This window comes from Maniola jurtina, chromosome 6 (genome assembly GCF_905333055.1).
Source record: "Maniola jurtina chromosome 6, ilManJurt1.1, whole genome shotgun sequence".
Lineage (NCBI taxonomy): Eukaryota > Metazoa > Arthropoda > Insecta > Lepidoptera > Nymphalidae > Maniola > Maniola jurtina.
Genome location: NC_060034.1, coordinates 4301522 through 4321787, shown reverse-complemented (window position 1 = coordinate 4321787; position 20266 = coordinate 4301522). Strand labels below are relative to the sequence as shown.

Sequence of the window (20266 nt, the reverse complement as noted above, 5' to 3'; positions counted from 1 at the left end):
TCAGGGTTGAGGAATTGGGTCCTCGAGGTCAAAGCCAAAGTGTTTACCTGTTATAGATACCTTCCATATCAATTTATAACCGACAGTTCCCAACCAGAATCCCACCAAATCCCACCAGCTTTAGTGATGGGGCCCCTGCAGCATCTGGATTGAGGAGTTGAAATCCAAATTTTTTATGGAACAATGTCGCAAAGTTCCTTTATCGATTAAAAAAAATTACGCAAATCGGTTCAGAAATCTCGGAGATATCAATGTACATAGGTAGAAAAACACAACTCCTCCATTGTTGAAAGTCGGTTAAAAAGTAGCCTATGTTACTCCCTGGCCAATCCTCTACTTGTCTGTGAAAATCCCGTCAGAATGGGTTCAGCCGTTCCGAAGATTAGCCCGTTCAGACAGACAAAAATTTTAAAAACGTGTGATTCAGTTATGGTATCGTTTAAATAACCATATGAGCTTAATATGTGGTAGTTATTTCGAAATTACAGACAGACACTCCAATTTTATTTATTAGTATAGATTACATTTTATTTAAAAAATCTTTTATTTTTGTATATTTCATGTTAGAATGAATGAATAAATTATTCATAGCGTAGTATTTTAGCATGTTAGTGCATAAACCCGACTGCTTAGAAAGTGCTCATAGTTATATCTATGTATTCTATATGCTCTAAGTCCTAAACTATTAGACTCCACGTTACAATTTTTTTTGGTGAAAAATAAGTACATGTAAGCTTTAATTCACGGTAAAAAAAAAATATTTTTATTCTGGCCAAGTTACTCAAATATCGATTTGAAATGTTCACTTCCGGTTTACTATACGTTAAAAAATTTAAATTTAGAATTCGATAAAAAAAATAAAAATTTCAACTTTTTAACTATAATAAACAATGCTTTTTAATTTTTTTTACAAATGAATTGTTACAAATAACAAGCATCCAAAAATAACGGACTTCATTCTTAGTAAATTTTTAAAAGCTCATAACTCAGCAATAATGCATCATAGGAAAAAAACATTGTGTGTATATATCCACGTCTACTAGAAGTATAACTGACCAGAGTATAAACAAAATCCACGACCTCACTTTTTTTTGGCTGTCCGCTTGACGTGAAATGCCCCACATGGTAAGATAAATAGAACAGTGAATTTTTATGAAACCACGCATCTTTAAAGTGCACCTAGACTTTAATTAAGATTCTGTCTATTTTTATGGTCAATTAAAAGTTTTTCTTGCACCGAACTTTGTGACGAAGGCAAGTCTACGTCATAATATGTATAAAAAAAATTGTCACACTACCTACTACAAAATATTATGGTAAAAGAGTAATTCACAGTATACCTACCAGGGATGTTTCTTGCTTATTTGCTGATTAAGTTTGGCGCTCTCGTTTATTATGCTAGAGGCGAGCCTAGAGATTAAAATATTTCCTATATGAATACAGTCGAAATTTTTCATCGTTAAACTTAAGTGTAGAGTTTACGAATTTCACAAACATAACGACGTTTAACTCCATTGTGAAACAAAATATTTTACTTTGTTTTCGATTGCACCAATAATCCCATTACTGTCTCGACATGTTTCCACGGTCTTTTAAGGTCCTCAATGGACTTCCTTCATGTTTTCTTGTGTCCATCGATCGACAGGCTGCCATAGGAACACCACTTGAGCTGTGTTTCTCTCCTCTCTTTGCAAAATATGCCCGACCCATCGCCATCGCCTCAGCTCTACCTATATCCTAGTACGAGTGGAAATTGATGCCAAGTTTTCTACAAGCCTTCACTTCTGATGAATTCCATGATTTCATGTCAAAGCAGTAGCCAAAGTCACGAGGACATGGAAAACTACGGCTGCAGCTTTAAGTTCCATGGAGGAATAAAAGGACTCAATCATCATCATATTCCATAACTAAAAGTACAAGTTTGACAAGTTTGGTCATTTATAAAATAATTATAACAGGTATTTTTTAATGTTTTTGAAAGTAAGGGTCAGTATATTTTTGGAATGAAATGATAAAGTCGATGATTTTTGCGATGTCTTAGAGCTACTAAAGAAACATAACACCATTGCCTTAATCAATAATAATATTAATTAGTTGGTCTTGCTTGTAGGGCAAACGACTTGCAGCTCGTGTACAGGGAGGTCCTGGACAATGAGCGCATGGAATGCCATGTTTGCAGTCGCGAGGATGTACTCGCAAATTGAGAACCACGTAAATGCTGAAATAAAAGTTTCATGTCATGAGAACAAATATTTATCACAAGTTTAGTTCATTGTTGCAGTTTCAATTAATTTAGGCATTGAAGTAATATTCAAGCAAATATTTGTATAGGTCCTGAACTTGAAAAAGAAGAGCAAAAGGTTCTTAATAGTTGAAGAAGTTTTACTCATACTAAAGTTCCAAACTGTTAACACTGTTACAATAAATTTTTGCTTGAAATATGATTTACGAAAATTTTGGAGAAATTTTAATTCAATTCAAAAATTGCATGGAAGAAATTACTGTAGTGATAAAGACTTAAGTCGCCTTTTGAGACGATACTGAACTTACCAAGTGGTCTACAAAGCAGTCTATGTCTTAGAAAGAAGACAATAAGGCCAATAGTAGCGACGATGGCCACGAAGAACAATATCCATACAAATTTATTTGTCCTCACTGGCTCTACCACATCACTGGCAAGGCAGCCAACACGCGCGCGGCACAGCATATGAAGAAGCGATGCCACCATGAATATAATGAATATCTTCTCGTGCACGACTAAAAATAAAAGGACACACATTTAAATGCAATTAAAAATAATTCCTTAAAATGTTTTCTGAAGCTAAATTCTATCATAGATGCAGGAATATTTCGTAAATGTATGAAGCATGATGCTCCACGCATTCGTAGAACCCATGGCTAGAATTAGACCATAATAATTATTCTATCTAACATAATGTCTGGAGTGGAAAAGACAATATTTTCATAGAACAGTTCCAATCCGAAGAAGGTGGAGGTTGAGATATATTTACGGTTTAAAATAATTGTTTATGCAAATCGCATTTATTTGTTTAAATATAAATAATAATGACAAACAGTAACACTTACAATAATTTTCTCTATTCGAAACATAAGTAACTCCTGTTAGTGCAAGTAACTCTATCAAGTTCAACCAGTAACAAGCTTCTCCTAATTTTATAGCTAAATTACGTACCTGAAAAGAAATATGATTTAAAACATCAATGCTCTCTTATATAATTTCAGGTCGGTGTGTATAAAACTTGCCTTATCTTCGAAGATATAAGAAGTGCGCTCTCTATGGTAGTTGTAATATAAAGAACCTATTAACAGTCTTGGTCCTAGGTGGTAAGCAATGCATATTCTCCAAACATATCTTTGTGGGCTGATCCCCGTAATTGCACTTATTGACGGAACTACATTATAAACCTATGAAAAAAAAAGTTAAAAAATTGGTTTACGTAACATACGAGCAACTTTATGTTAGCTTTTTGGTAGATATAATTATTTTCAACCTGGCTCCTGAATAACTTACCCTACAGTGTGTTTCATGGATATCATCTGCCTGGAATATAGATGCTGTCACATAACAAAATACTAAAGCACCTAGTGGAAGCCATAGGGCACTTAAACATATCCTTCTTAGAGAACATGACCATAGCAGTCCCTGAAGAAATAAAACAATCAATTAACATTATGATTTTACAGTCGGTTTAAAAATTAGTTAACCATTATGCACCTTGTAATTTAAAGTTTTGATAGTCCTGTTCACAATACACGATTCCTTTGTGCGAACTATGTCTTGCTCATTCGTGTGCGTTGGTATCTCTACTTGTGCGTCATTTCCCATTTTCTGTCTCACTCACTTTTAATCATTAATATCATAATTAAACAACAACCCCCTTCATCCGATGCACATTGTTTTTATTGAATTCATCGCCACTGAAAATTTGCTACACCTCGCAATAAGAAAATGTGAAAAACTGGTTAACCGTGCGGAAAATATATTTGTACATAGATAACAATAGATTAAATCTTTTGTACATTAAAATGTGAGCTTTCATAAAAGCACAGTGCTAAAACGAGTAAAGATGACTTGAGGCGTGGATTGAATGAAGTTACTCGGACTTGCGCATTTGATGCTGAAGAGCTTTTCGTTATGGTGCATATTCAGACCAATTTTCCGCAGTTGTGAAAACAGAAGAATACCTGCTTTAATAGTCGATAAACTTCGTTATTATTGTATGATTTGGTACATTAATAATTAACTATGTTGTAAGTGTAATTGTACATTCAAATTGCAGATCAATAGTTCGCGCGCAGTTTTGGCCAACTCATATAACGCTACGTAGCTGGATGCCTACCTAGTACCTAGCAAAGAAGTTTAGTGCATGCCTAGGGAATTGGTAAAAAAGGCACGAGAAAATGGCATTTCATTAATGTCTTTCATTAAATATTTTTTTTATGGTGTTAAAATCTGAATGACGTTGCGGCCCTAGATAGGCATTAGATCTTTTGATAATAGGTACCTACCGCAATAGGTAGGTAGCTACCTACAAAAAGATCGATTGAACGAGTAGCTATTTTCAACAAACATCAAGACCGTTTAAATATGATCAAGACCTACCTATAAAGAAAAATGTGCCTTAAGTTATAGTTAGGTGCCTACTATAAAATGGAACGATCAACGATGACATAAAATTATTTAAAAATATGACTTCTTATATAGTTATTATTATTTAGATAATGCATGATAGTTGCAACAATTTTTTATTTACAAAAAAAAAATAGTATTGATTGTACGAATACCACTTTACAAATTAAATAAAAAAATACGAAAAATTTGAATATGTACGAAGATTGATTAAAAATGTTGCATTGATCACTTTACAATTTTGCCGCCAAGTTTTGCAAATTTTTGCGAGGTATATATTTTTATTGATTGTTTTGGTTATTCGTCTGTGTTTTGTAGTCTATGGCCTTGACAAGGTTCAAACGGTTCGAAGCCAGAGTTGTAAAGCCCGGTGGAAAAAAGGCTGACAGATGGCGATTATCATCTGTGACTGTCAATGTCATGCGCTGGTCATGCGCGAAAAGAAATTTGCGCGGAGCGGAAGCGGAGTGGATCGGAGGTCGTGTTTGGTAGATGTATTTTCAAAAATCTTTAATTTACTAATTTTATAAATAAATGGCAGGCTTTTCGGAAGCATTTTAATAAATACAAGCCTCAACATGTCGTTTAGTAGACTCTTTATTTTGTTTGGTGTGTGCGTGATGTTATTTAACAAAGTTGAATCTTCAACCCACTGGATGGTCACTGAAAGTGGATTAATTCAACCCCGGGTAAGATAGCTTTCAAGGTAAACACTTATTTGCTTGAACAATGTATTTTCAATGTATTAAGTAGGTAAATCATCTATAAACAGTAATACAGCTTGTTAATGATAATGTTTGAGAAAAATCAACAAGGCAATGACAAATTAACTGTGCAAATTAGATTAATTAACAAATCATTGAAGGTTTTTATGTCTATGGGTGCAAGCTAATTGCTTAGTAATAGTAACAATCTATACCAGGCAACTTTACGATTAGAAAACGCTAAAAATTGGACTGTATATTATCATTAATTTTATAACAATGCACAACTTTTGTTTGTATTTCAGCTTGACTCCCCATTTGACATGGCACGTCCATATGATCTACTAGCATTTTTGAACCAAGAAAAACGTTGGGATGATATATTCGATATTTATAATGACCTAGTAAAACAGCAAACCATTATAGACAGACTTTGGTTTGACGTTGGTAAATTCACTGATATTGGTCGACAAATAGCCCAGGACGAAGATTGTGTGAGGGCTGGTAACATTAATACCATTGATTGGCATGCAGCTCTCCTTGAAGATGGTTCCAAGAAGATTCCAGAAGAAGAGTTTCTATTTCCTAATCCTTATTATGGGCCTAATACTGATATGCCAGATTGCAAACGTATGTCTTCATTGACTTTTAGTATGTTCGTTTTTGAACATTTAGAGGTAAGTACAATGACATTTATTTTATTCTTGTTCCATTAAGAGATCTGCTGTAAAATCTAAAAGCAGATTTTTTCAGTACCTATTCTCATGGCATGAGAGGCTGTTCCTCCATTGGAAACTGTCTCTAATGTTATTTATTCTAGCTTAAGGTGAAGTCACAGAGGGAAGGTGATGAGGGAGCTCCATTAGGATACTGAATAATGTAGCTAGTTTGTTGTGTTAACTTGCACTTTGTAGCTCTTTGTTCTGTGTTCCACCTTTTTTTTTTTATTGTTTGCTCATGCAGTTTCTACATCTAAATCTCTACCATTTCTAGATTTGAATTGTTTGCAGTGTCCCATAGCTCAATGCCAAAGGTCTACACTAGTTTTATTGTTGTTTTTTCAATGAGCAGTTTATTATCAAGAGAGACATACAAGTACCGTACCTACATAAGCATTTATATAATCTAATGCAGATATACATCTTTTAATATTGTGTAAATTACTCTATATAGCGAAGTTGAAGGGACTGGTGTTAAACAGAGAGTAAAAAAAGATATATGTAATTTTACGAAGTGGTTAGCAATAAGACAAGTAACAAGTAAAAAGTTAATATTTTTTTTAATGAAAAATCTGCTTTCTTATAGAGTATGATGCAAAGGGACAATCTGACAGCTAATCCTGAATTTGTGCTGCCAGAAATATTATCCCCCATCATGACATTGGACCAGTTTGGTCACTGGGTGACTGGGGTGCTCCGTCGCAATAGCACATCTTGGTTACACTATCATATGGCTTCATTGTTCTGGAGAATCAGAGGAAGTGCCCCAAAGGCTTTGGAGTGCAGTCGGCGGGCTGTGCTCTATGCACCAAGGTATTTCTTTTTCTCCTATTTTGGAATCTACATAGTAAGGCTAGGGGCAAATCTAAGGGCAATCTTTACTCAATTCCTATAATTCATATTAAGTGTTCTGTATATTATGTGTGGAAACTTCTACATGCAGTTTTCTAGCAGTTTTGCTCAATATGCTTTTTAACCCCCAACCCAAAAAGAGGGGTGTTATAGGTTTGATGTGTGTATCTGTGTATCTGTCTGTGGCATCATAGCTCCTAAACCAATTTTAATTTAGTTTTTTTGTTTGAAAGGTGGCTGGGATCAAGAGTGTTCTTAGCCATAATCCAAGAAAATCGGTTCAGTCGTTTGAAAGTTATCAACTCTTTTCTAGTTACTGTAACCTTCACTTGTTGGGGGTGTTATAAATTTTTAATTTGCACTTTTATTTTCAGAGAATATAAAGATATTGCCCTAGGAAGCTTAGGCATGGTGCTACACAGAAGTGGTAAAACAAATGACGCCATTATAGTTCTAAGTGCAGCTATAGACCATGATCATACAAACTATGTCAGCCATTTTGCAATTGCTAATGCTTATACAGTGATTGGGGAATTCAACACTTCTTTAAAATATTATGATGAAACATTGAAGCTGAATCCTAGGATGGAGTTAGCGTCTAAGCATAAGTTTGGTGTACTATGTCATGCTAATTTGGCTGTGAGGATTAAGGCTATAAGAGAGTAAGTATTTCTTAATAATGATTTAATAGAATATTAAGGGAGTGGTCTGTTAAATGTTTAATAATTGTTTCTGTTTTTCTGTGTGCATTTAATTCAATACTAATGCTTAATATATTAACATTTATTGAATGTGTTTAGTTTTAGAAATGTTACAAGTGGCTAATTTTGTTATACACAATCTCTAAACTAAATAAGAGAAAAAGGCTGCGATCCACGCTCTGGGGCCTACCTGGTCCAAAGGTTGTCCATCGCCATTCAGCGGGGCAATGCTGCCAGCTTGATGGGCACTTTTGGTCCAGGGGCAACCAGGGGTGGTCTTTTTGACGACTATAATTACTAATAGGAATATTAATTACTAGCGACCCGCCCCGGCTTCGCACGGGTGGACAATAATGGCTAAAATATAAATGTTTGGTTTATACTATTTAATAAATGTATCTGTTAATTAATTATCTATTGTAAAAATTTACTTGAATAAATAACAATTAATTTTGTATCTCTAAACTAAACTATACTTAATAACAGGTCTAAATCTATTGCTATCCCTCTCATAATGCTACCTGTGGAAAAGTATAGCACTAGATTTCTGTGAATTTCGTTTCGTTAAAGATTGTATAACTACAACAGAATTAAAATTATCACCAAAATCAAACTTTAACATTTAAATACTTACATTACTAAATATTTCTTAATATATATTGTATGTTGTACCTGTCTATAATTTTGGTGTAGGGTACTCAATAGATTATATCTATTGCAAAAGTATAATTATTTTTATGATGGACGACTTACCTGTAGGTTCTGGCATAAATTATTATGTAGGAAGATACGTACATATTATTTTTATTTTTTAGAAAGGTGCATATAAAGCTTAAATAACAAAATTTGCTGGTATTGTTATAATAAACTAAGTATGTTTGTCATATTAAAATTTTTGTGTATATTGTTACAAGTGTTCTTTGTTTGTATTCATATAACAAAGGCACATTGCAGGAAACACGAAGCGAAGAATTGATTATTTTCTAAACTATCACTTACTATCTACTTTGTTGTGTATCCCACTTGACACAATAGCAATTTTTTGGAAACCTCACTTTTTCAGATGCAACATCTGTCAGGTCAATTTTTTACGTATTAAATGTGCGCATAGGTCACCCGGACCATAATAACGAATCGATATACACTTCATTCATAAAAATCGGTTCCGTAGTTAACGCGCTACGGTGGAACACACATAAATACAAACGAATATACAGACTGCTAAAATCATAAACTTTCTTTTTGGCTTTGCCGTAGTTAATCGGGTAAAAAAGCGTATGCGTCGTTTCTCTCGCTTCACATCTCTCCTGCAATGCGCCGACAGCATCAAACTAACGTACTTAAATTTTCTTTTATATTAATTTGTATGTGTATGTATATTTTAATAGTCCCTATTGATATAATGTAAGGTAAGGTTTTATTTTTTATTACTACTTATATAAGAATATTTTCGGTTGTAGGACATTAAATAAGCTTCGCGATGAACTAAATGAGTATAACCAGAAAGAAGCTGTATGGCCTAAGGTTCAGGCAGAGTTTCTAAAGACCCTCAAAAATGGGGACGAGTTTGGTAATACTTTTGTTTATGGCTAATATACTTTTACTCTAAGTTGTCTATTATCACAAACTGAGTCAAATCACCCAAATTAGGTACTTGAGTTTATTGAAGTTTCTTAAATATTTTTTTGTCTACAGCAAGAATGCAAACTAGCTTTATGTATAAATTCACCAACATCACCTGTTTCAGCAGTCGAGTAATGAAAAGGAAAAACAACACAGATTGGCAGGCACTCTTTCACTATAAATAATTATCATCCATCTTAGATTAAGGAATAAGGATTGGTCTTCTTCAATCTTCTCGATTGGCCACAATCTAAGCTACTCATATTAACAATCAAACACTTCCGCTTATGAATGCGGAAGTGTTTGTTTATGTTGTGTGTGTTACAGGATTATTTGAAAACCTATTTAAATCTCAAGTTCTATTTTTTTTAATTTCCAGAATATAGAAACGTAGAAAAGAACTACGAAAGGATGACAGACATAACCGGCATTAATATGAGAGAGTTCAAGAACCAAGTAGACAAAAACTCTTTAATAAAATACTTTATCGATGGACCACTATACAATGATGAAAAGCTCGGGAAACAGGGTGTTAGTGCCATCGATACAATTTATAGCTTAGAGAGGCTTATACGGCATGTTAATAAGAATCCCCATATTGGTGACAATAATTTTCAAACAGAACAAAGAGAACCACCTATAAATGTTAAGTTTGATAAGGAAACTAGAACAATAACTCTGGAGCATAATATAGGTAAGATTCTTCACAATATAACAAGTGTAAATTAAAAATTTATAACACCCCAACAAGTGAAGGTTACAGTAATATCTAGAAAAGAGCTGATAACTTTTAAACGGCTGAACCAATTTTCTTGGATTATAGCTAAGAACACTCGATCAAGCCACCTTTCAAACAAAAAAAACTAAATTAAAATCGGTTCATTAGTTTAGGAGCTACGATGCCACAGACAGATACACAGATACACACGTCAAACTTATAATACCCTCTTTTTGGGTCAGAGTTTAAAAAGGGTTTGATTTTTGCGGATTGGCAGAAAACGTTATGAAAAATCACAGGCATGCAGGTTTCCTGTCAATATTTACCTTCATCGTAATCGTAAAGCAATTGTTATTTAATTACTTAAAACGAAATAACTCGAAAAGTTAGAGGTGTGTGCCCGGAATCGAACTCCCAACATCCCGAATAGGAGGCGGACATTTAACCACTAAGCTGTCACGGTACTTACCTATGCAATAAACTATAGTAGGTTACACATATTTCTTTGTGTTTTATTTTAGTTAAACAATCAACTCCTCGTGAAGAGAAAACTGAATCTCGCCCGGGTACTGAGAAAAAACCTATTACGAATGATGAAGATATAAGTGAATTCGAAACCGGAATTTATATGTAAGTGCGATTTTATTAAAGCTGATTTATAAGTCACGACTCACGGCTCTTTATGGAATTGACTCATATCAACAACATAACTTTTCGCCACTATATTAACTTTGGGTATCAAATAAACCATCTGTAGTTATCATTATCACTAAGTTAATGATTTTAAGCTTATTTCGTGGTTTAACGACATTTTATAGTGTAGATAACGGGTACATTACCAAGATTAAGTTGGTGTTTTTAACTGTCGATATTTTGACTCAGTTGCATGAGTCGTGGCCACGGTGGGAATGCAGTGCAAGAAAGCGGGTAGATCGGTACTGCCCATGACAGCTCGAACTTCATCTCTCGCAGCACTGCAGTCCCGTCGTCACCACGACTCATGCAACTGAGTCAAAATATGGGCAGTTAAAAACACCAAATCAATCGTGGCATTGCACCCATTATCTATAATATCACTAAGTTGTCGTAAAATATAAAATTAACTTTCGTTCGTTTCGACTTTCGTGGTAATCCTAATCCATAATATTATGTGCGTACATAGTGTGTGCGGTGTACGCAATCAAAATGCATGCTTGAATACATCAGTACGCATGCACGCACTCATGCAGCACATCTACGCTTTGCTTTGTAAACAATAAATATAACATAGTTATATAGTGACATAGTGGAGTAAATTATAATTATCAAATCATGCTGTAGGGTATCAATATAATTAGTATGATTAGAGTTTAAAATGGAATTTTCTGAATGTAAAACATATATTCTTTAACAGGTACCCGCCTAGTATGCAAATAAATCGTAATATAGAAGACTTTGACAAAGAAGTCGATTGGCCTTCAAATAAGCTCTGCAAAGAGACTGCGCCGGACTTCCCTCCGAATGTAGAGGCTATATTCCCAGTCTTTATGCCTTTTGAAAATAAGGGAGTGAGGTAAGATGTTGCTTTAGCAGGATTATTTTCACTAGGAATTTTTTATTAGAGCAGTGTAAAATAGATTTTCAACAGGATTATTATTTTTATTTCATCTTCCCATTTATAAAAAGTTCTCATAAAGCTGTTATAATTATTTACAAACTCAAGAAATCTTATTTAGATTAGATTTAGGTCTAAAATTCATTGGATTACGACAAATCGACGTATCGATGGTCTAGACTCTAGAAACTAATATAGTTCTGAGACTAAAAATATGTACTCGGGCTTACCGTGTCGTAATACAGTCTGGCGTGATGATTAACCGATCTCAGCATTCTTCAAAGGGTCGAGGGTCTGCGCGTCAAAACGTCATTATTCCGTACTAAATATATGACGCCCGCAATCTTTTGCCGCATCGATGGACGATTTTATCAGTTTAGGGGTTTAGCATAGAGCAGTAAATAATATTGTAGTACCTACCCGGCAGGAATTATCACACATCGAACTTTAGAAAGAGATAATCGGCAGCTTCAGTTTCATAGAGCATTGTCTCTGTCGTTGAGACTGACAAGTGAGCGACAACACGTCTCATAGGTATGAGTATCGGGTATGAGTAACAGAGATGACGCTCTACGATGTTGAAGCTTTTCTGAAATACAATTTTATTTTATGTATGCCATGGTTGTATTTTTTTTAAATGTATTGAAATCGTCTACATATTGATCCAGGAGCCCGTTTCAGAATAAAATCGTTGCTAACAGAGAAGATAGGCGTGCCTCTATCTGAAGAATACGAGTTGCCCTGGCATCCGCCCACATGCCCTCAGGACAAGGAAGCAACGCTTTTGACGCAAAAGAAATCCTCTAAGTAAGTCTTTGGGGCTAATCCTGTTGCACATTCTCGTTTCTAATTGGCGGAATGGACACGACTCTCGATTCACTAGCGAATGGTATCTAAATGTTAAAAGCGCCAAAAATGACTTAGGTACATGGTGTTAGAACTTAAGCGACAGTATATATATTTCTCAATACGCCTAAATATTTCTAGGCAACAGATAGTGACGGAAGTGGTGCAAACTAGCTACTTGCGACAGAAACTGCTGGAATATGTCAGTAATGGCAACATTGAATCTGCTTCACATATGCAGGACGCTGAGATCGGGCAGCGTATCCACGTTGCTATGAAAAAGGTATAATCACACTATCCTATTTAAGTAGCAGACCAATCAAATTATTGATAGAGGTCGTGAAAGCATTATCACGTCATCTGACAACAATCTGATTGGTCTGCTAAACTTATCTCCGCGCTAGCCCTTACTGAGCTTTAACATAATTTTTGTACAACATGACTATACCTATTCTCTTTTTCATACAGTTACTTTGAGAAGTCTTAGTAGAGTAGTTTATAAGAATTTCTAAGTAAACATGTTGGCATCTCAAATCTAGACTATTTAATATCATGTACTGTTTTATTTAGTGTGCACTCACGATTGCATGTAGTTGTACGTTTCACGGCTTGAGCCTTAAGTGGTAATGACTTGATGAGCATTGGGAAGCTAATGTCCCCAATTTTTGATCGTATTGGTCTTTTGGTCGCTTCCCACTGACAGAGTCGAAGTGACAATCTAAAATTTTATCTACATAGCATAACTCCATATCTATATCTCCAAAACATATTGTAATACTTTTCTATCGTGGAAAAAACTATGAAAAGACGCGTGTCTTTTTTCCTCTGTGTTTTGCCAAGTTGTGAAGATAGAGTTGAGCATGCTATAATGGATTACTTTTGACTAGGCGTCAGGAGAATTTTCAATTTAAGTAGGGGTTTTTTCCCAAAATCCTTAACTTAATTGTCTTTTTAGAAATTAGCGCCAAAATGGATGTTGCTAACCCTCTCGTCCCTATACTGGCGGGTTCGTGGTAACAACGTCAACGCACTGCACTGCCTCCTCACGGCCGGGCGCTGCGTGCAACAGATCTATCGAGACATAGTGCTCATTTCACTGGCTTCAGTTTATCTGGAGATGGGATACTTTGACGAGGCTCTGGCGGCCGCTGAAGAGGCTTTTAAGTTGAGTTTATATGAGGTATGAATGAAACAAATAAACAGTATGTACAAAACAACCAGACATGCCCAGAAAGGTCGACAAGACTTAAGGGTGTTAAGAACCTATGTAAATTCGTATAATAGTTATATTGATAAAATAAATTAAAACGGTGTTTTACGTTAGATAGTGTTTTTGTTGTCACCTTTTCTTTCATATTGTAAAAGAGGGACGGCAACAGATTTTAACATTCTATCTATTCGAAATAGTATGTTAACTAACTCATATCATAGATGGCGCTGTCCTTGATAAACTTGCTTATAACCTGAGGTCACTACAGTCACGAGTGCACTAGGGTTGGAACAAAAAGTGTTATATTTTTTATACTGGTACAGAACCATTCGTGTCCGAACTCCGACTTGCATTTGACCGTATTTTTTCTTTGCAGCCAGGTACAAACTTCATCCTCGCGGAATTGAACATGATAAAGAAACATCGCAACACGCACATGTTCCATTTAAAGCAAGTGGTTAGAGTGGAACCAGGCTTCATGAACGGCCTGGCAAGGAATCTGCTCAATGGATGGGCGTGTATTTTGAAACAGGTCAACACACTGCGGGAAATGGGTGAGTTCCCTTTATCATCCCCATTACTGGCCCACTACTGAGCACGGGCCTCCTTAGAGTGGGAAGGGTTTAGGACATAGTCAGCCACTCTGGCCCAATGCGGATTGGCAGACTTCACACACCTTTGAGAACATGGAGAACTCTCAGGCATGCACGTTACCTAACGATGTTTTCCTTCACCGTTAAAGCAAGTGATATTTAGTTGTTTTAAAAACGCACATATCCCCGAAAAATTAGAGGTGCGTGCTCGGGATCGAACCCCGACCTCCCGAAAAGAGCCGAAAGAATGTTTACCCTTAGGGTATGGATCCCTAAAAAAGTTGTCGGAAACAGAAGGTTAATCTTATGACTTGCATTCATACTTCGTTTCTTTAAAAATTACCTAGGTCCTTTCATTATAATATTTTGGAATTCGTGATTTAAATTTTATATTCACAAAAAAAGTTACGAAAGTGCCATTTATTCACAGACAAAACGCAGAAAAAAATTATTTTACAGATTTTTCCGTCCCCTTGGCCTTACATTGATTTATTAATTTATAGATTTACTGAAGAATACTCAGTACATTAACAAAAATATGCTCGCTCTCTATTTGGTGGTGTACAAATCTCTAAGCCAAATTGAATACTGTAAAATTAGTGTTATCCTTTTCACAACATTTCCTGCAAAATAGATAACACTGCCTAAAGACCTGACAATTTTATTAAGAGACTTGTGCACATCATATTGGTAGATATTAATATGTAAGGTAATTTTAATTTACAGACTTCGGTGAGAGCGACATTTGTACTCAAGTGCAGCCATTATTGAATATGGTTTGCGAGAAAGATGGTGAAAATTGTCAGATGGCCAACATAGAGTGCTTCAGAAGCCACCAAAGAGGTAAACTATCGTATTTATTTTTTAATTTGTAGACTAGCGCTTTGCTGCAATCAGACCTGCTGGCATGTAATGATGCAGCCTAGGATGGAGATTCAGTTTTTTTTAATGTTTGAAAATTCTTCAATGCATTTTTTTTCTTTAAATTAAACACCACGGTTATAGTTCACTCTAACTTATGCATGCATAGATATAATATCTATGCATAAGTTATTAGAATTATGTTATGGGATTTCCTCCGATTGAAATTTCCTCCGTCTCAAATAGCACTCCCCAGTACTGCAATTTTATATTTCTCCCCGGTAGCCGACACAAGCGCTCTAGTGCGAATGTTAGAGGAGAAGGGTGAACCGCAGCAAGTGGCGGACAATATGGACGAGGCATTCTTCGACCATTTCATAGCGAACTCGCCCAAAGACCACGCGGACAGGCTGGCGCACCACGCCAACTTCGACAATATGGTGAAGACGATCGACACGGTGCTGAAAGGATGCGGCCCACTGGGGTGTCACAGTAAGTGTTTGATTAGTTCCTTAATTATTTCGGTAATACACAAGACCTCTAGTCCGTAGATACTACTCTCTTTTTATGTTAAAAAGTTGAAAAATATTTGTCAAATATCGCTTTGTGGTATCATTGATCGCCTTCCGTATATAGCATGACGTTAAGTAATAATTAGGTTAAAAATAAAGAAAAAGTCATGATTTTTATTTAATTATTCTCATTAATAATGAATTCTAGCCCCATAAACTACCGCCATGCAAAACATTACATCATTTTATTACTACAGTCCAAGACTCTATTGCAAGAACTATTTATGAAACAAGCTGACGCTTGCGACTTCGTCCGCGTGGATTTAGGTTTTCCTTAAAAATCCCGTAGGAACTCTTTGATTTTCCGGGATAAAAGTAACCTATATGTTAATCCAGGGTATAATCTATCTCCATTCAGTAGGTTTTGCGTGAAAGAGTAACAAACATACGCACATACATACACACAAACTTTCGCCTTTATAATATTAGTGTGATTATTGTGTGCAGACCTGAAGCCCGAAGATTTGGCTCTAAAGGAGGACGACTGTGCGTACCATCACTTACAACTTGGCTATTGGCTGCACATCATCAGTTTTAGGCAGCTGCTCATTGATTCCGATATGGAGTAAGTTCTCAATATCATAGCACTTAAATTACTATATTCCTGTGTCGCCTTGTGACAGAAGGCATCAGTCGTCCATTTTGTAGATACAGTACCCGGTAGAAAATATTGCACATCCAAATTTAGAGTGAGATAACGGTTTCATAGAGCGTTGTCTCTGTCGCATTTTAAGTATGACAGGTAGATAAGTCTAGATGGAGATAAATTGATAAGCAATGAACTTTAATACATTTATTTGCTTTCTAATAAGTATACTTTTCTAAACGATTATCCTAAGCATTTCAATTACTTACTAAAAGGCTAAACCTACGACCGACAAAACGTCACACAGGTATGAGTGACAGAGACGACGCTCTACGAAGCAAAAATCTCTTTCTAAAGTTCGATGTGCAATATTTCCTGCTGCGTACTGTAGTGTCCGTTTTACTGGCGCCTGCCTGCTGGGCGCTCTAGTTTCTGATTGGTTGATATAGTCGAGGCAGATTATGTTGCGACACCGTAACACAGTAATGTGCGTGCTTATCAATAATTATTATATAGTAAGGGCGTGATATAAAAAATTAAACTCGAAAGTCATTGTAAATGTTTATTTTCTTTCTCTCTTACATTCATTTATTTATTTTTATTTCAACCCTTACATCTAGCCTTACATGATGTCTTTTTCAAATATGTCTAAGTAAAAAGGCTGAATACTGAAAAACAGAAATCAGTTTTTTGAGAGCACCTGAATAATTTAAGGTGCTTCTCTTAGATTACGATTGCTTAAAATTTTCTATATGACCAAATGTCAATAAAATCTACGATGTGCCTATGTCGTACATTTGAGTAATGTGTATGGCTGGGGTCTACGCAAACATAATATCTTTGGACGTACGTCTCTTTGTTCTAGTATATTCCCCATTTTTATTTCAGGGCCTGCCTGTTATCCTAAACCGTTAGATATACACTTGTAGCCTGTCAATAACGTATAGCCTAATAATAATCGTGATTTGTAGGCTTCCGTCAGAAATAGCAACTATGACCCCGTCGAATAAAAAAGTCCCCGAGTGTGTTCGGCCCGCGGAACCCCTGGACGACTTCTACTTGGACAAGCTGAGCAGAATCAGTGGGGAAGGCTGGCAGCCCGTGCTCAGCCTCATGCACCAGTTCGCGGAGATGTTCGACTACTTCGACTACGTAGCGCTTGGAGCCAAGATCGCCAAGTACGTCGACACGGTGAGTATCGTGGCTAAAATACGCCTCATTGACTGGACAGCGTGGAATTTTGGCTATATGAGTAAATGAGACAGTACAAAGTGGCGTCATTACCACTTCTACCATCTTTTAGCTTTGACTGGGCAGAGGACTGGGAAATAACAACCGTAACCCCGTCGAATAAGAAAGTTCTCCATGTGTTATCTGCCTGGAATAGATGGACGACTTCTATTTGGTTCAATTTATCAGTCTATCAGCCTGTTGGCGTCCACTGCTAGACATAGGCACACACGATCCTCCGTTTTTCTCATCCGCCCACTTCCCGCGACACTGTAAGTATAGAAACATTAATATAGAAAAGATTTTTGCTATCATCATACAGGACAAATTGTCTAGGCTTCCGTCAAGAATCTGTCTTTTATATATCCAAACTGACTGACTGCATATTACCGTATAGCTCAAAACGCTGGGTTAAGTAGCTTGAGTTAATTCATGTTATCGGATAAGTAAATTGAACAACTATAACTGTGCACCTGAAGTCGATGACGTCACAATACGAGCGAGCGACAAATGTATACGAAAGACGCAGTGCGAGAGCGGGAGGAACGCATTCGACCGTGTTACATGGACATCTGAATCGGTAATGGACACGTGTGTGTGTTGCGCAGAGGCCGCGCTCGTGGACGGGGGCGCTGGGCGCGGGCTGGTGGTGCGGCGCGGGCGGGCGCGGCGCGTGCGCGCTGCGCTGCCTGGGCGCCGCGCACGCGCTCGCGCCGACTCACCACAAGCACCTGCCGCTGCGCGCGCTCGCCGCCCTGCTGCACATGTAAGCAAAACATTAGTACATTAGAGTGAAGCCACTTGATGCGGCGCCTGAGCGGTGCCGCTGTGTCAACCTATATTGAAATCGCTGTCCCATGCCACACTATGCGATACGACGGCGTGTGGCGGCGCACCAGAGAGAGGAGGCGGGGAGGAGGGAACAACGCACCATGCGTTGAAACGCCATACTTTTTGCCGGAGCGGCAACGCAGTCTCTGTGATGCGGTGCCGCAACACACATCCTGTCACAAAAAAGACGGAAATGGTTACATTTCTATTAGATTTTATAGGGAACTATAATATTGTCAAATAAAAAATACAACATACAAATTATGAATACAGACCAAGTTTTGTGGCAATTAAAAGATTCAATAATAACTTTTAAACAATTTTAACAGTTTAGTAATTTCTAGTCTAATATTTTGTGTTCGTCTAATATAAATTAGATCTACTACCTTGATCTACTTATTATAACATACTGTAGTCAGAAAAAGTCAGTTTATTTAATAGAAACCTATTTTGTAGGCAATCGAAGCAAGAAGATGCTAAGGAAGTGGCCTATCTCTCCTTATACATGATGCCGAAGAGTAAAATCGAAGCTTTCCTAGTTGCAGTTTCCCACACTTATCTGGTAAGTATTAGTTTGAAATCACGTCCGTCTTACCGGTCATGCGTGAATGCTCAATTATCACTAGCCATATTATAAATGTGTCTGTATGTCTGTCTGCTAGCTTTTCAAGGTCCATCTGTTCATCCAATTTTGACGAGCTTACTAATCCACGGGAAGGCATAGGCTAATTTTAGTGCTAAAAAAATCAAAATGTTCCCACGAGATTCCGATATCCTAAATCGACGCAGAAAGTCACGGAAGTCATATAGTTTTATAACTAAATCAAAGAGTAACATTTCCATGAATTATGGTAACTACTAACTTCTTGAAAACATATTAATAAATTCCAATCTTTTCTGCTTCGAATCAATAACGACCATTTTTCTTGCCGTCATTTTCCATCTCCCCCGAATTGTCCTTTCTTTTTTAGGGTTCCGTACCTCAAAAGGAAAAACGGAACCCTTATAGGATCACTTTGTTGTTTGTCTGTCTGTCGTGTCTGTCAAGAAACCTATAGGGTACTTCCCGTTGTCCTAGAACCATGAAATTTGGCAGGTAGATAGGTCTATAAGCACAAATTACAGGAATAAATCTGAAAACCGCGAATTTGTGGTTACATCATTAAAAAAAATATTAAAATGTTTCAATTTTCAAAGTAAGATAACTATACCAAGTGGGGTATCATATGAAAGACATGAAATTTTCATTTATTTTTATGCATTATGGTTTTTGATTTATCGTGCAAAATGTCTGAAAAAATACCCGAGTACGGAACCCTCAGTGCGCGAGTCTGACTCGCACTTGGCCGGTTTTTTTTTCAAATTCAACTCTAGCCAAAGGCAATGTAGCTAACATATTTCACTTATGCCTTGACAATTTTTAATTCCTGTCGAAAAATTTTAGAAAATAATTAAATTTAATTTTACAGGCTGAATATGAACAAGCAATCTGGATGTACCGTTACTCACTAACGTTCGATGAAAAGTTCCTCCCTGCCAAGGCATGCCTGCACGCGACTATGTGCCTCATGTTCTACGGCGAAGGGAAGATGAAGAAAGGCGAATAAGACGTTTTTGCACCGGGGCAAATGTTTAAAGACAAATGGCATAATACTTACAGAAATATACGAGTAATATGTACCTCTAGTAACAGTTTTTTTTTATTATTATTATTAAATGAGATATAATGCGTCCGAAGTAATAATGTGAAAGCCATATTTTTGTCTCGAACTATCAAGTATCAACTGTCATTTGAAAGGTATGGTTAGCAAGAAAAGTATTTTGTATACAAAACGTGTTTTCTCAAAATAAATTAAATAATAATCATCGCTATTTTTTGCATTTTTCACTGACAGCTTTCATTAGACACTTAAATCAGCTTAAAAACGCATTAGATTAGATTAGTAAAAAAATTTTAAGCACTGAAATATCAAAA

General features: G+C 36.4%; 2 protein-coding genes across 3 annotated transcripts; one reads left to right on the top strand and one right to left on the bottom strand.

Moving 5' to 3' along the window:
• Positions 1-2021: 2021 nt before the first annotated feature.
• Positions 2022-4708, bottom strand: LOC123866002 (post-GPI attachment to proteins factor 2-like). The gene is made up of 6 exons (XM_045907276.1): positions 3737-4708; positions 3533-3664; positions 3265-3426; positions 3088-3193; positions 2551-2757; positions 2022-2218 (listed from the first exon to the last, which is right to left on the bottom strand). Exons 1-6 carry the CDS (start codon positions 3845-3847, stop codon positions 2091-2093), a joined length of 846 nt encoding a protein of 281 aa, XP_045763232.1. The 5' UTR covers positions 3848-4708; the 3' UTR covers positions 2022-2090.
• Positions 4709-5024: 316 nt separating this feature from the next.
• On the top strand, positions 5025-19977 carry LOC123865988 (tetratricopeptide repeat protein 17). 2 transcript variants are annotated; one of them, XM_045907245.1, is made up of 19 exons: positions 5025-5340; positions 5661-6032; positions 6661-6887; positions 7301-7588; positions 9088-9197; positions 9630-9944; positions 10490-10598; positions 11362-11520; positions 12244-12369; positions 12550-12691; positions 13364-13588; positions 13995-14172; positions 14938-15054; positions 15358-15564; positions 16092-16209; positions 17202-17421; positions 18069-18226; positions 18748-18853; positions 19761-19977. In XM_045907245.1, the coding sequence occupies exons 1-19, from the start codon at positions 5230-5232 to the stop codon at positions 19896-19898; spliced, it is 3426 nt and encodes a 1141-aa protein (XP_045763201.1). In that variant the 5' UTR covers positions 5025-5229; the 3' UTR covers positions 19899-19977. The 2 variants fall into 2 exon arrangements, 1 of the variants encoding a protein (XP_045763201.1); XR_006796101.1 differs by lacking the exon at positions 18069-18226.
• The last annotated feature ends 289 nt before the right edge of the window (positions 19978-20266 follow it).

Coding starts and splice junctions, on each gene's coding strand:
- LOC123866002 (XM_045907276.1), bottom strand. CDS start 3,847: ATGGGAAATGACGCACAAGTAGAGATACCAACGCACACGAATGAGCAA. Junction 3,665..3,736: donor TCAAAACTTTAAATTACAAG/GTGCATAATGGT, acceptor TTATTTCTTCAG/GGACTGCTATGGTCATGTTC. Junction 3,194..3,264: donor CTTATATCTTCGAAGATAAG/GCAAGTTTTATA, acceptor ATTTCTTTTCAG/GTACGTAATTTAGCTATAAA.
- LOC123865988 (XM_045907245.1), top strand. CDS start 5,230: ATGTCGTTTAGTAGACTCTTTATTTTGTTTGGTGTGTGCGTGATGTTA. Junction 6,888..7,300: donor GCTGTGCTCTATGCACCAAG/GTATTTCTTTTT, acceptor TTTTATTTTCAG/AGAATATAAAGATATTGCCC. Junction 12,692..13,363: donor TCCACGTTGCTATGAAAAAG/GTATAATCACAC, acceptor TTGTCTTTTTAG/AAATTAGCGCCAAAATGGAT.